The sequence below is a fragment of the Natrix helvetica genome (assembly GCF_964273705.1).
Source record: "Natrix helvetica genome assembly, chromosome: 1".
Taxonomy (NCBI): domain Eukaryota; kingdom Metazoa; phylum Chordata; class Lepidosauria; order Squamata; family Natricidae; genus Natrix; species Natrix helvetica.
In genome coordinates, this window is record NC_138548.1 from 145,384,901 (window position 1) to 145,401,723 (window position 16,823).

General features: G+C 35.5%; 1 protein-coding gene across 1 annotated transcript in view; it reads right to left on the reverse strand.

Moving 5' to 3' along the window:
- The window catches only part of LRP1B (LDL receptor related protein 1B), a gene marked incomplete at its 5' end in the record, with an annotated part of 698,113 nt that overhangs the window by 532,966 nt on the left and 148,324 nt on the right, over positions 1-16,823 (reverse strand). Inside the window, one exon of the mRNA XM_081955361.1 lies at positions 5,586-5,723. Within this exon, the coding sequence (XP_081811487.1) occupies positions 5,586-5,723 (138 nt within the window). The remainder of the gene's footprint in view (positions 1-5,585; positions 5,724-16,823) is intronic.

The following is a 16,823-nucleotide window of genomic DNA, read 5'->3' on the forward strand; positions in this document are numbered from 1 at the left end:
ACACTATCCAATCTGCATCTCCAGTTTAAAACACACTTGAGAGATGGCATGCCTCTTCAGTATCTCAATTTCCCCTTCTGTGAAAGATAAGAGTATCAGGGAAAAATAATTTAACATGCATGTTTGACACGCAACTTCCTTCTGTATAAAGAGCTTGTGGGAAGCATTTAGCTATGCAGTATTCCAAAGAGCTTAACTTATAGTACACCTCCCAACTGTTTCCTGTGACAGTTCATTATCCGCTTAATGCTGAGACATGAAAAGCATTACAGCAGCTGATTTTGATGATAAGTGAAGGAAATATTACCTCCTCCAAAATTTCTATCTGATTTGGCTTGAAACGTGAGGAGTTTCATGGGAGCTCAAATATGTTTTGGGAGTATTTTTTTAAAATCGCTTCATACATTTTTATTATGTCATTATAAAAATGGAATCATAAAAAAATTACTTTAGTCTTCTCAGCTTCACTTGATATAGCATAATAAATATAATGTGATAGATGTAGTGTAATAAACAGAAATTATACTGAACTATACTATATTATACTATTACTATACTATGTCACACTATAGATCAGGGGTGTCCAAACTTGGGAACTTTAAGACTTGTGGACTTCAACTCCCAGCATGGCTGGCTGGGGAATTCTGGGAGTTGAAGTCCACAAGTCTTAAAGTTCCCAAGTTTGGACACCCCTGCTATAGATTATATTATATTGGTTGTTTTTTTTAGGGCAAGATCAGAGGTGGGTTGCTGCTAGTTCGGCCTGGATCAGGCAAACCAGTAGTAGCGGCAGCAGGAGGCTCCATCGACATGCCCAGATGCTTCTGCGCATGCGCAGAAGCGGTGCGTGCTCCCAAACCAATAGTAAAAAAAAAATAGCAACCCACCTCTGGGCAGGATGCATAGCACACTGTATTCCAATTTTTCCATGCAACAACATTCTTCTCAAGTAGGTCGCACCAAGTAAGAATATCTGGATCAAGATCACTCATTGAGCTTCCGGGCTGAGGGTGAACTTAAGACCACATCTTCCTGATCCTAGCCCAACATCTTAATCACTTCACCACTCCAGCCATAGTTAGTACCTGGCAGAATCTCTGCCGTTAATCAAGAACAATATTGTTTCTTCAAGCAATGTTGTTCATTGCAACCATCAGAAAGATTTCTCAGCAATCCCTAGTCTGTACAGTATTTATAAACTTACTTTCTTTAACTGATGTGAAGTATATTCAACTTTGTTGATCGATAACAGGGAACTTTTTGGAATGCAGGCCAGACTTGTGATGAATTAAATTTTAAAAGGAGCGGGCACTAAAAGTTACAGTAATCTTAGAGACCACGTCCCAACTTTCTTTTGAATCTTTGAACCTTTTGAAGTTTTCTTTTCTCTCCACTGACACTTTAAAGAACAATGACCGATCACATTTCTATCGGGCTCCCTTAGGACAAAGAGAGTTTCTTTTAATGTGTAGCTTGACAGATCTTAAAAAGATATTGGGATTTTTGTTATTGTGTTTCTTTGTCTTAGACTTCCTTCAACATCCCAATATTTCTTTGTTTCAGTGTTTGGTTTATAACAATTTCTTTCAAACTTTTAAAGTTTGATTTAGAATGAAACAGTCAATATAAACCTGAACAAATAGCAAATTATTCCATAGATTTACTTCCCCCACAATGGATGATTTAGAAAAGACATAGAGGGGGGAAAATGGAAAAAAAATGAAATTGAAGACAATGAACTATTTAACTCTGTAGTATTTTCAGAAAAATGTTCTACCAGGTTCAGGGAAGTTAATCTCTCAGGGAAGGGTAATTAGGACTGTGACCTAAAAATCATACTTGGGATCCAAAGGTAGTTTAAGTTTCTCAAGCAATAGTGCTTCATACTGCCTTGTAAACTATGTCTGAATCAAAGGAGACTTTCAGTTGTTCTTGATCTGGCATAGTTTTCTTTAAGGTGTTGAAAAAAAAAAGAAGTTCCCCTTATCTCAAACTTGATTTTATTGAGGGCCACATCAGGGTTGTGTTTGATCTTGGGTGGCTGGGGTGGGAGTGGGCAAGGTGGGGGTAGCCACCTTGATGTAACGCATGTTGGGGACTCCTGCAGTGACCTGAGTGCTCTGTCAGCAAGAATGGGCTCCCAAGCTTTTATTTTTTTTGGCTGTGCTGGCCTCCTGCAATCCTCTGCTAGCAAAACAAAGAGCTCCAGAGAGCCTCCTACTGGCAGAGCCACCTTGAGCCAGTCCTTTTCTCTTTCCAGGATAGCCCTGTGCGCCAGTTCTAAGCACCCGCAGGCTGGATCCGGCCCCTGGGCTTTGAGTTTGACACCCCTGTTCTAGATGTTAACTTTTCCTATTTGAAGTATTATTTATATACAGAAAGAACTGAAATACTGTACCATCCTTTAATCACTCTCTTGAAACACAAGTGGAATTAATATAGATGAAGAAGTGTTGTTGTGCACCTATAGATGCCTGCATTTAAATGTTTTCTATCTGATAATGGGAAATAAGTATTTAGTTGAAATTGTTTTCTATAATATTTTTGTGCCCTCAACTATATAGGGGTGACTGCTATTACAATTACAATGACTGTTGCAGTATCATTTTATAGCTAAGTTCATCTTCAAATTATTGATTACTTGTTTAAAGCATTTCATGAACAAAGCTAAGGTTAAAATACTTGCCTGGGTGAACATTCCCCTTACAGTGCAAGAGATGAATTTGTAATTGTAATTTGGCAAACAGAATGTAAAACTGTGAATAAATGCATGGTTGGCATTTGGTTTTATATCTCTGTGCTTCTGTAAAATAGTTTTATAAGACAGTGTGCATGTGCTTCTTTTTAAATATAAACTTTCTAAATATTATCAGATTTTTTAAAATAACTTCTGAATTTCCCATTTTGAATACACATTTCATTTTTTCCTCTTCTGCCTAAACTTAAATGTCTAGCTATTTCATCTCTAGCTAAATTACATAGAAAGTGTCAATTTAATAAGGTAATCAATTATGTTGCATTATATTCATCATAGTTTCCTGTGCTTGGTGAATTCAAAGCAGTCATCAATTCTGATCCATTAGCTTGAATATATTCAGTAAGAACTAGGAATAATGGTTCAATAATGATTAAACTAAAAAATAAAGAAATAACTCAGCTCATTATATCACTTGCTATTTAAAAAGAAAAAGCTAATATGCAGTTCAACAATGAAAAGTAAATATGAGCAAGTTACAAATATTTTATAGGCAATGTCCAACACATACAAATATACACATTAATATAATCAGGTACCAAGACTGAAGAGCTCTAATAAAATAAAATAACATTTTTAAAAAAAATTAAGATGAAAGGGATGGATGTCCTTGATTCATCAATAACACACACACACACACACACACACACACACACATTCAACAATAATGAAGAAAATAGCAGTTTCATTATAATGTCCCTTATTTCAAAAAAGAAAGAAAAGAGAAGAAAAGAGAAGAGAAGGGAAGAGAAGAACAGGAAAGGGAGGGAGGGAGGGGGAGAGGGAAGAAAGGACGGAGGGAGAGAAAAGGGAGGGAGGGAGGCAGGTAAGAATAAATACATCTAAGCACAAAAACAGAATTTAGGAATATATTATACAGTAAGAAGAGATCTTGCATAAAGTTGTATTGTACAAAACTTTCCTTTTAATCTTTATTTTTTTTCTTTTGCTTTCTCCTCCCCTCCCTTCTAAATGATAATTTACCTACACTTTATATTCTATAACAACATTTATCTCCTTGACTTTTAAGTTTAGTACAACAAATAAACATCATTATCTACTGTTGTAATGAGGTTTTAGCTTCTTTTACCCCTTAGTACCTTTGCAGCTACAAATATTAATAAAAGGAACAGTTCATTTTTACAGTAATAACAACAAATACTGGTAAACTGGATGTTGCAAAGGATAGGAAAGTGGGAGCCTGTTTCATGTGGCTTTCTGAGGAAAATTGACCCTCCCCCCTTAAAACCATGGTAAGAAGGCAGTAATCTTGTTTCTGATGTTTTATACATTCTATAACATTATTTTCAAAATAATTTCAGGATCTTATTCAAAGAAGATGGGCAATAGCTTACAGATTGAAATATTATATTGCTACCACTATAAAATAGTACAGGGTACAGTTATTCCCATATCTAACATGTTTTATGTTTAAACTTGTAAGACTGATAATACAATTCATTCTGTCATATCATATTAGGCTAACCTTCCAGGTATGGAAGGTCATCTGAAAAATATGATTTCAATACATTTTCCAACATTGGATATAGTACTGAATATTTGATCATGATAGCCAATTACAATTGCAATGATATTGCTTCTTTTTTTTTAAAGTACTCATGTTGAGGTGAGAGATAGAGACTTGACAAATGAATTTGACACATGAATAAGAAACACAAAAATGGTAATTTAATACACACGTGCTGAATAAAAGAATGTTGAGCAGGAAGAAATACACTGATTAATATAGAAGGGAAGGCACAGAAAAGGGGCAGAGCTGACTCCAGTACACAGGAAAATGAGAGATGATAAAGTAACTTGGAGAAGGACTTTAGTAGAACAGATGATGAGATAATAAGATGTAGAACATGTTTACACAAATGTGTAAATGTAGTGTACAACTTTTATATGTGTGTATTTTGTATGCTTGTAATTAGATATAGATATAGATATAGATATAGATATAGATATAGATATAGATATAGATATAGATAGATATAGATATAGATATAGATAGAGATAGAGATAGAGATAGAGATAGAGTTAGAATTAGAGATAGAGATAGAGATAGAGATAGAGATAGAGATGATAGATAGATGATAGATAGATAGATAGATAGATAGATAGATAGATAGATAGATAGATAGATAGAACATGATAACTTCAGAAGTCTCATAGCAAGATGGAGTCAATACAAAGGATATTGTTTATGGATCGAAGAAGGAAGCAATTACAGGAAAAGCAATAACCAAAAATACTGTGATTGGATTAGCCTGGACAACTGCTATTGAAATAAAAAGAAAATACAAATTTCAGATTTGCTGGAATGAGAAAGCTATATTGATATGTAATACTACACGCCCAAAAATCAGGATAGATATGTAGGGATGCTTCTAAGCTGAGTTCTTTATTGTTCCACATTTATAGACAGAATCTTGCCAAATTGAAGCACTCTACTATCTGCAACTACCATGTACTCTGAGAACTATTGTGGAGGGACTCTCTTCAATCTCTTTCTCTCACACAAAATAACTGTACTGAGCTGTCTTTTACTACTCTGTAATGTATCTCTCCTTCCTCCTGGGAATCCAGCCTACTACACTCCATTACATACACTCATATATTGGTATTATGAAATGTGATATGACAAGGAAAGCACTTAACTAGTGGTACAAAGAAAAGTAGGCAAAGGAGAGTTTCTAGCTTGCTGTAGATATATATAGATATAGATATAGATATAGATATATAGATATATGTTATATTTGTACTGATAAACATTCTTTCGTAAAATATCCAGGCATTTTCTTTGCATATCCCCAAAGTCACTTACCCCGACAATGCACTCCTTCATCATACTCATCAGGACAATCATAAACGCCATTGCAGAGTTGAGACAGATGAATACATCTGTTTGAGCCAATACATTTGATATGATTCAGGGGACACTTGAATTCTATTTTTTCAGGACCTAAAAATAATAGAAAAGGGTAATTAATAAGCAGTTTAATTCTGTTCAGATACATAAGGATTACTAATGCACAGAAAATACTCTACAATCATGTATTTGCATAATATTTCCACTTTTATGCTAGCTACAAGCTTTTTTATGCATTAGTCCGCTATGCAGCTTTTCTATGCATTACTAGCAGAATTATAGTTTCTTAATAAGGATTAACATAATTAAAGGAAAATCAACTGCTTAAAGAGGATTATTTTAAAACTACGCAATTTATCACTTTTGTGGCAGATTTACTTTCCCCAAAAGTTTAAAGAAGCTGAAATTTATATCTGGCAAAATTAAGGACAGTGATTAAATTGTGGCAAACTTTATTTAATTATTATTTTTCAGTGTAATTACAGCAAGAGCTTAGGATTCTAATATTAGCCAGTGTGAGTCAACAATTCAAAGAGAAAAAAATCCATCTAAAGAAACAAACACCACACACAAACAAACATAGCTGCTGATGTTTTAAAAATATTTAAAAGTTATTATTTAAGAACTTTATAAAACTATTGCTTTAATTCTATTTTTCCCAGACAATGATTGAGATTTAGAATGGGTGTGAATGAGCTTTGGGTACCCGTACAATGAACTGTGTATTGTTTTGTTTTTTTAGACAAATCCTGGCAAGTAGCATACATTATTATAGAATAGAATAAAATAACAGAGTTGAAAGAGACCTTAGGGTTTTCTGCTTAGGCAGGAAACCCTACACCACTTTAGACAAATGGTTATCCAACATCTTCTTAAAAACTTCCAGTGTTGTGGCATTCACAACTTCAGGAGGCAAGCTGTTCCATTGATTAATTGTTCTAACCGTTAGGAAATTTCTCTTCAGTTCTAAATTGCTTCTCTCCTTGTTTAGTTTCCATCCGTTGCTTCTTGTTTTACTCTAAGGTGCTTTGGAGAATAGTCTGACTCCCTCTTCTTTGTTATTATGAAGATTTTTTTTCCTAGACCACTTCTCATGCTCTCTGTTCATATGTAAAGTGTGTACTGAAAACTACATTAATATTTATATCTATCTACAGTATATCTATAATATTTATATCACCCATATCTATATCCGTCTATAAACATTAATCTAAGTCATCTCCAAGAGCAAAGATGATGCTGTTATGTAGACTAATGTTTGGGAATGTGCCTGGGTCAACAGTGCCTCTCCAGAGATTGCCCACATGCTCCGGACACTTGCTCCTTGCAAGGAGAACACAGGATTATGATTGATTTGTGGGTTTGAAAGGTGCAGGAACAATGACAGGTTCCAGTTGCAGTAGAGCCTATAATGACATGGAGTTTGCTAAACCTTATTTTCTATAACAGTTTTCTATTAAAACTATTCTAATGCTAATAAAGATCTTTGGAACAGCAAGTCATAATAAATTGATGGTGAGTGATCCTCCCTTTCAGTTCAAAGCAAAGAGTTATATAGCAATTTAAGGAATTTACGATTAATGGCAAAATACTTGATAGAATTTCAATTAAGAAAGGTTTAAACAGAGTAAAGAATCCATTAAATTTAAAATCATATGACTTCTGGTAAAGTTTTTTTTTAATTAACAACTTTTTAGACTGTCAATGAGGACACAATTGGTTAATTTGAAAAATGAAGACATAAAAGAAATTTGAAACAGACCATGTGATCAGAGAAATACAGAGTTTTAGAGGAGACCAAAGTCATAAAACTAGAGAGGGTGGAAAAGAAAAAAAAATATTTTCTTTTTGTTCTTGATGTAATGATATTACTAGAAAAACAATGAAAGGACAGCAAAATCATGCTTTGAAGTTGACACTTACAGGATGACAGAAAACGTATTATATCTGAAAGATTTCAAAGGATCATGGAATCAGGAAAGAAATTCACAGCTACAACAACAGCAACAATATCGGCTTATGTGAACAAATTGCTTAAAAGAGATTTCAACAAAGAGAAAAATGTTGAGATTGAAAATAAGTTGGAAGAATCTTTAAGGATGACTGAATGGACTAGTAAACAAAATTAAAGTCAAAGTGGATGTCTTGCAAAACAAAATAGAGGTGGAAAATAAGAGAGATGTAAAGTAGAGAGGAAATACAGTTATTACGTCAAGAGATGAAAAACAACGAAGTAGGCTGTTGAAACTTTCAAAAAATTTCTACAATAGGAAGAAGAAAATACGGATGGCAACCACATCCTACAATAGCACCTTAAGGTCAAATTAAGGATTAAGAATTGCACAAAAGAAAATAATATCAAATGATCTTGTTTGAGTAGAGTTAAGATAATAAATATTCTTATAAAATCCTGAAAATCCTTTAAGGACCTTTTGGTGAAGTTGGATAGAACCATTACTGTTTTTGCTGATGGAATCAGCAGATAAGAGATATGGGAAGAAGTGATCTATGTAATGTAACTATAAAGGGGAAGAGAAATATTAAGTTTACTTGTAATTGGTGTAAAGAAGATCAAAAATAATCTTTATGTTTTTCTTTCTGGTTTTCTCTCTTTCAATCTCTCTCTTTTTAAAATTTTCTGCACTTCCTACACCTTTTACTTTTTCTTTCTTTTCTTATTTCATTTTGTATTATCTTTTATTACTGCTAAAAATTCATTAAAAGTATTGTTATAAAAGGAAGACATGCCATTAATATTCTGTGCAAGATTATTATGCAAATAGTAAAGAAATACTGAAGCAAAGCGTATTTACGGAGAGTAAAAAAGTCATTCTTTCATAGAAGAAATAAACCTAGTATAATCTGAGCTGGAGTGAATGGGAATGAACAGCATTCTGAGAGTTACCATATTTAGCTTCGATTCATATACTTTTCAATACCCATGGTAGTCAGGGGGGCAAAAGTAAGGAACTAGCATCAACCTAATGGGAAAGGCAGGGTTGTGAGTTTTGTTAGGTAAGCTGATAGTTTGCAAAAATTTTGAAAGGGCTGAAAATGCTTTTTTAGCCCAGACACTGGGTGAATACTTAGTGTTTCCAGATTCATGAATATACTTTATATAATGCAATGTCTTCTTCTTGCTAACCTTTTCTTTCTAAAAACCCTCTTCTCTCTTTCCCAAACAGCAAGTTGGCAGCAGAGGAATTGAATTGAATTGAATTTATTGAATTTATAGACCGCCCCCTCTCCCCAAGGGGACTCAGGACGGTGTACAGACAGCAAGCTAAAAACCATGTACAAAAAAAATAATCTTAAATACCCCTAAAATCAGATTAAATGTTAGGCTGTACAGTAATAAAAATTAAAAAGCAACCTAAAAAGACTACCCCTAAAAATATAAAATACAGGCTAGAAAGATTAAAACTACGGTTAGGCCAGGCCAGCTAAGTTGAACAGGTGGGTCTTAAGTTTCTTGGGGAAGGAGCGGAGATCGGTGGTTATTCTGATGTCAGGGGGGAGGTCATTCCAGAGGGTTGGGCCCATCACAGAGAAGGCCCTACTCCTGGGCATCGCCCGCTGGCGCTGCCTAGTGGACGGCACCCGGAAGAGTCCCTCTCTGTGAGAGCAAATCGGCCGCAGGGATGTATGGGGTAGGATGCGATCCCGCAGATACCTAGATCCTGTGCCATGGAGCGCTTTAAAGATGATAGTCAACACCTTGGCGGAAGAGTTAGCTCCCAGCAGATGTCCAAACCAACAAGGCTGGATCAGCTTTTACACACACACACACACACACACACACACAGAGAGAGAGAGAGAGAGAGAGAGAGAGAGAGAGAGAGAGAAGAGAGAGAGAGAGAGAGAGAGAGAGAGAGAAGTAGACTTCAGTAGCACTGCTGTGAATATCAGCTTCTCATTGCTTGCCCCAGTCAAGAGTTACAGTATATACAGAAACCAACCTGCTAACCCCTACAGGACATAGCTACCTCAGTTATGCTTCAGGATAGAGCACAGCATGAGTAAAGCTTTTAGAGCTACTTGCAATTTGAAGAAAGCTAACCCATCACAAGATACCCGACAAAATATCTAAAAGCAACCAGAATCCAAACAAAAACATTTCATAAGCAATTTCATAACATCAACACCCGTGGTGTCTCTTTGCAATGTTATATAATGATGTTTGATTAATGACTGTAATTAAGGCAAAGTAGCAGCACCATACTTAAGCTAGAAAGATTAATCCACACAAATACCATTAAACCCATGTTTTATACATATAGGCTGAAATGAACATACTACAGTATATTCCCAAAGAATAGAGTATTTGGGCAATACATTTAAACCTATAAAGAAGCAATGAAAGGAGACTTTTTTTTAAATGGATACAAACATAATTTCCATGCACTTTACAGAGCAAAGAAGTTTTAATTTATTATCATTACGCCTTTTACTAAAATGTAAATATCAGTTTATAAATCAGTTCAAACTACCAGTACTTTCTTATTTTTCTCTTTACAGAAATATATATCAATATGTTAAACAGCTAAGAGACAGTAGACATCAAAATAGCTGAATGAGTGGTTGGCCAAAGATTATCTGTGGTAGCCAGAATGTTCATCTAAGTCAAGAAATTTCATTTTTCATCTGATCCAGGCATCAATTCCTAGAGATTTAAGTTTAGAGTTGTTGTGCCCTTTCATTAAATTTTCTTAGTTATTTTGTGGCACATCTTTGTGACAATTGTCTACTTGCTATTAGTCTACCCATTTTATTGGTCCTTAAATAAATCAAAATTATTATTTATTTAGCTTATGGCAAATAATCAAGAGAAGACTGCAGTTTTCTGGGACATTTTTCCATAGGCAAAACATGACACATCTTCGAATCTCAGCAGTTATATCAACTATTACCATATTTTTCGGAGTATAAGATGCACCCTTTTCCTCAAAAAAGAGGCTGAAAATCTGGGTGCATCTTATACAACGAATACAGCATTTTTTGCCTCCCGAAGCCCGGCCCCTTCACAAAAATGGCTGTGCATACCCTTATGGAGGCTTTCAGAGAGCTTCTGGGGGCTGGGGAGGGCAGAAATGAGCAAACAATGGACTGTTTTTGCCCCCCCAGCCCCCAGCAGCACTCCATAAGGCTATGCATGCAATTTTTTTGACAAAAAACGGGCGCTTTTTTGCAAAAAAAGGGCCTTTTTTTCTCATTTTTGCCCTCCCCCCCAGGAACACTCTGCAAGCCCCCCAAGGCTATTCATGCCTTTTTTAAAAAAAAGAAAATGGGAGGTTTGCAGAATGCAAAAACTTTTTTCCCCCTTTCGGAAAGCACTTTAGTTAGAGTGATTGATGAGAATTAGATTGATCAAGTGCTGTGCCAGCAGAAACAAGTCTTAGGTGCTGCAGATTGTCAGTGATTTCCTTCTCCAGCACATGGATAAATACACCTGGAAACATCTACCTACCTACCCACTCTCCCTCTCTCCCTACCTACCTACTGTATTACTCTCTCTCTTTCTCTCCCTCTATCTACCTACCTACTCCCTCTCTCCCTACCTATCTACTGTATTTCTCTCTCTCTCTCTCTCTCTCTCTCTCTCTCTCTCTCTCTCCATCTGCCTACCTACCTACCTTCTCTCTCTCTCTCCCTACCTATCTACTGCATTTGTCTATTTCTCTATTTCTCTATTTCTCTCTCTCTCTCTCTCTCTCCCTTTATCTACCTACCTACCTACCTACCTACCTACCTACCTACTTACTCTCTCTCTCTCCCTCCCTACTGTATTTCTCGCTCTTTCTCTCCCTCTCTATCCCTCTATTTCTTTACCTACTTTTTTAAAAAATTGCCTCTTCAAAACCTTGATGTGTCTTATACTCTGGTGCGTCTTATATTCCGAAAAATATGGTATATTCAAATTTCAACATCTCTCAGTGATAGAGATTTATCATCAACTATCTAATATACATAGGGGATGCATTGGGTCAGTGGCTAAGATGCTGAGCTTGTCAATCAAAAGATTGGCAGTTTGGCAGTTTGAATCCCTAGTGCAGTGTAACAGAGTGAGCTCCCATTACTTGTCCCAGCTTCTGCCAACCCAGCTGTTCAAAAGGATGTAAAAATACAAGTAGAAAAATAGGGACCACCTTTGGTGGGAAGGTAACAGTGTTCCATGCGCCTTCGGCGTTTAGTCATGCTGGCTGCATGTCCACGGAGACATCTTCAGACAGCGCTGGCTCTTTGGCTTTGAAACAGAGATGAGCACTGCCCCTTAGATTCAGGAATGACTAGCACATATGTGTGAGGGGAAGCTTTACCTTTTACCATCTAATATATAGGTTACATCAAAAGTCGGTCAAATCACAATATTTTTATTAATATTTTTTACGGAAAAAGGTTACTGTACATCAAAGATCTACATCAAACATGTAAAAAAGAAAATGGCAACCAATCTGAATGCAATTTATATGAATTGTCTATGGGGCCTGACTTTTGATACAACTATATATTGTATTTGGCCTTTCACAAAGTTACAATAAAACATTCTTATTGTTAAGGTGACCAACCGTCCTCCTTTAGGGAGGACAGTCCTTCTTTTGTAAGTTCTGTCCTCCCTCGAAAAGTGTCCTCCTACATGTCCTCCTTTTTTATATTTGAAGACTAATCTGTTGCGCGTTATGTGACGTATTTGTATTTGACATGACAATTCGTCAAGACTCGGTATAGTGCAGTATGCGCTCCGAACGGGAGACCTTGAGAGAGAGTGCCGCGTGCAAGTGGCTTTGTTTACTTCTTACCGAAACACAACACGGCACATACGCACGCAGTAGACTCATGGCACGTCGGCAATTGAATGACTCACGGTAATTATTTCTTTCTCAGTGAATATTCAATTACACAGAGGTAAGTACAATTCATGTTTTATTAAACAGTTTTTAATGGTGTTTTTTTACTTCATCGCAAGTATATTGAACAGATATTGAATCTTGTGTTGAATTTTTATCTAAAGAAATGCTAGACATTAAAATAGATGACAATTGTCGTCTATTTTAAGAAATTGGAAGAAATTTCTCTTTGAAGAAATTAGAAGACTGAATGTATATTTAAATTCTGAAAAATTAATACAATGGGAAAATCAGCATGTTGAAATTGATAAAAGATGGGTGGATATTTTCAGCCATTTCAAAAATGAACATATTCCATGTGAACATTTATTTATACTTGTTCAAATTACGTTGTGCTACTCTGGAACTAATGCAGCAGTTGAAAGAGTTTTTTTTCAATTGCCAATGATTTTTCGACAAGTGAGAAATCGAGATTGAATGTTGATACTCTAGCTGCAGCACTTGCTGTAAAATTCAATATGAAGGATATTTCTTGTTCAGATATTTCCAATATATTGTTAGAAGATGATACATTGACAAAAAATATTAATTCAATGGAAAAGTACTCATTTAAATAATAATTAACAGGCATGTAAGCATAATTACAATATAAAATGTTGCAAATGTTTTTATTATGCAGATATCATATTTTAGTGTATTATTGTTGCAATGAATAAAATATTTCTTTTATTTACGATATATTTTTTCCAATTTATTTGTCCTCCTTTTCATTGTAAAAAAGTTGGTCACCTTATTATTGTAAACAAATAGTAACTCTATAGAGATCAAGCAAAACTGAGGTGACCATGTCCTTAGAATATTAAACTTGTAAGGTTAAATTTTCTGTTGAAAAAAAAAATCCTTATTTTACAATAAGAGGGGATAAAAAAAACAGAAGAAAATGAATATTGTTTATAATGCCCTATTCCTGTCACTGCCTTCATAAGCCATATCTTCTTATAAAATTTTTATTTGGTTTTGTGTCATATATTGCGGTTTATAACATTATTCTTCTTTAACTAGCTTCTGATAATTTCAGTACTGTAATTACAATAATAAGTCACAAATCCTTTGAATAAAATAATTCTCTACTGTGTGATATTGCAACTGATTATTTTTATCAACAACCCTGGCTATAAATAAAAGTGGATAATGATGTTGGCTGTAACTGTAACAAATAACAACTTTACAGTTAAGAGTCAAAGAGCAGCTCTATTGTCTGCAAAGTTAAAAACATGTCTGCAGTTCTATCATTAGGTTTGTATGTTGTCCCATCATCTGCATGAAGATAAATCTCAAGGTAAAAAAACATTTATTTGCAACTCTTTGCAACAAGACAAAGAAATAGCTTCATGTATACATTTTCAGAAGGAAGAAATCTTTTGGCTCAAAGTGGACTTTTTTGTTTGGCTGCATTTCAGTACAACTAAACGTTTCCAAAGTCCAATCAAGAGAGTGCCATTCATTCAGGCCTCTTGCTTTTAAGTGCTGGTGTAATTAGCGGCTTCAGAGTTTTGCTTAAGTGACTAATTCAAATTATCTTGAAAAGAGTGTTTATGTTGCGATCAGCACCTGAATGGTTAGAAAACAGCTAAGCCTACATTATACAGTAAGGACTCAATGAGATCTGAGTGAAAAATACGTAATCTCTTACTTCTTCCTTTGTATCTGCAGTGCTATTCATAGCTTAATTACCAAGATTGCATTCCCTTTCAAAGTCCTTGTCTTGTAAACTGGACATATTAATCTAGTCCTCCTGTTGCAATTTTTCCCACTCATTGTCTAAAAATAAACTTGTAGAAGTACAGTATATATAACACACATATGTACAGCCCTGAAATTAAGGCCTATATTTGCGAAATCTCTCTCAGAAGTGTACAATGAAAGGCTCCCACTAACTCATCAAACAAGAGAAAAAACAAGGAAAAATGGGTGTTAAAATGGCAAAAATGTTCAATAAAAGTAAAAGCAAGATAATATAAATTGAGACCCAAAATAAAACACCCCTAAATTTAATCTCCAATATAGAGCTTCACTGGTGAAGATCATAGAGAAAGGGATCTTGGAAAACTGGTGAACAGACCACTGAAAGTGTTGGCTATTTTGAAAATTGCAACTTTTATCTTTAGGTTATTAAGAAAGAAATTGAAAATTAATGGTTAATCTCAGACACCATTAAATAATATCTGATAGAATCATACCTGTATCACTATTTACACTTCAGAAATAATGTTGCAGAGTGTGTGGATTACCTCAATGATGAAAGAGCTTTCCACCATTTAATTGAACAAAATGGCAACTAACGTGTAATATGGAAGGTCTCCTTGGGGTTAAACCAGCTCTCCCTTCTGTAGTGAAAATGGCAGGCCTGAGTGATTTTAAATTGCTTGATACCAGAAGTGTGTGACTTCCAGTTAGATAGGATTTCAATTAATAATTACCAGTTTAAGTACTATTTTTTTCTCTCTTCTAAGTCTCACGAGGCCTACTCATTTTTTTAACAATAGTCACACATTAGGTTAGCATTTTCATTCACCTATACACCATAACTTCAAGATCCCTGGCAATACCATAAATATCTTACATTGTAAAAACTTTGAGTTTTTACATGAATATGCATGAATTCATACCCCAACTTGTCTTTTATTGGGCCATTCACTCAGTATGTAGAGATTATTTAGAAATGCTGTTTGATAGTTTGACTCCTAGGGTTTTGTATGACTAAAAGATTAGTTTTCTCACCACTCACCGCTAACTCCTTCTTTCTCTCTGTCTCATAAATGTCAAATGCAAAGCAACTAGCAAGAATATATATATACCGGTAATATAAATAAAATGATAAAACAATTAAAGCAGTGGTGTACCTAGTATATTTGAAACCAAGAGGGAATAATTTTTAACAGTCTCCTTTTTTATTGTCAGAGCCAGTTTGTTGAAGTGGTTAAGATAACAGGCTGGGAACCAGGAGATTGTGAAAAGAGACTCTAATGAGAAACAAATGTTCAAATATATAACTTACAAAATCCATTTGTGTCAAAATTCTAGAGATCATGGTGTGTTCCATCATATTTTCTCACTACTGACAAATATTTACTTTTTGTTACTTTTTTTCTGATTAATGGACTTAATTCTTTTACACAGATTTGATGATGGTGATGATAATGAAGATGATAATGCCAACTGTTATGACTACAAACAGCTAAAGTGAAGATTGCTTAGAACAGGGGTGTCAAACTCATGCCATCACAATAGTGTCAGGTGATGTATTGGGACTCCCCCCCTTTATTAAATGGGGCATGGGCATGGGCAGCACGTGAGGCATCCAGCCCATGGGCCTGGAGTTTAACAGCTCTGCTTAGAAGATCAATATTAGAAACTATTCATAAAAATTCTTTGACAATCTATTTTGAACGATTGAATTAATTTTTTTAAAAAAAATGTCCCTCAAACTATAAGAGAACCAAATACTTCCAATTCACTTCCAAAAATTATCTGCCACAAAATGAAAATTTGCAATATGCCAGTCTTATTATTCCATATGAAATGACAAATTGTCTCATTGGCATGAATGAAGCTTAGCTAATAATAAGCAATATCAAACTGTACCTTCGTTAGTAAAAAAAAAAAAAAAGCTGCTTGGCATTTGGAAAGGTACAAATAAGCAATCACAAGAGGATGCATTTTGCCTTACTGAGTAAATTCAGGGCTTTTAAAAATTCTGAATGCATTTTATGCATTATTTTAGGTACACTAGTTGCAAAATTAGAATGCACCACTTAACTTTGGTTGCAAAACACTTTCAAATGTTTTTAATTAAGTCAAAGATATTGAGATCACTTCCAGTTCCTGCTGGCGACGGACGTGCTGTCCGCCGCTCGTCTCCTTGGTTGGCTCCGTAAGGAGCACAGAGGGCCTTGGAGGGGTCTCTTGCCGAAGGGCGGCTCGTTGAAACCCCCTGGCAACTGGTGGGGGTGTTTTCAGCCTCGCCTAGGAGCCGGGGAGCGGGGGGGGGGGGTTGGGACAGCTTCGGGCTGTCCGCCCTTTCGCCGAATGGGCTCCGGGAGGAAGGAGTTTATCCAACGAAGAGCGGCTGAATGCTGGTGGTGGGGGAGCCATCCTGATCTCCTTAATCGTCATTAAAGGATAAGCAGCAGACTACTGTAAGTTCATGTTCAACTTATTTGAAACTGAAGATTAGAGGGGGGTATTGGAATGGAGAGAGAACAAAGGCTGACTCGTCACTTGAACGAACTATGTGAGAAAGATCGCTATCACAATTGCAAGAGATGATTGGTGAGCTGTCATTAAA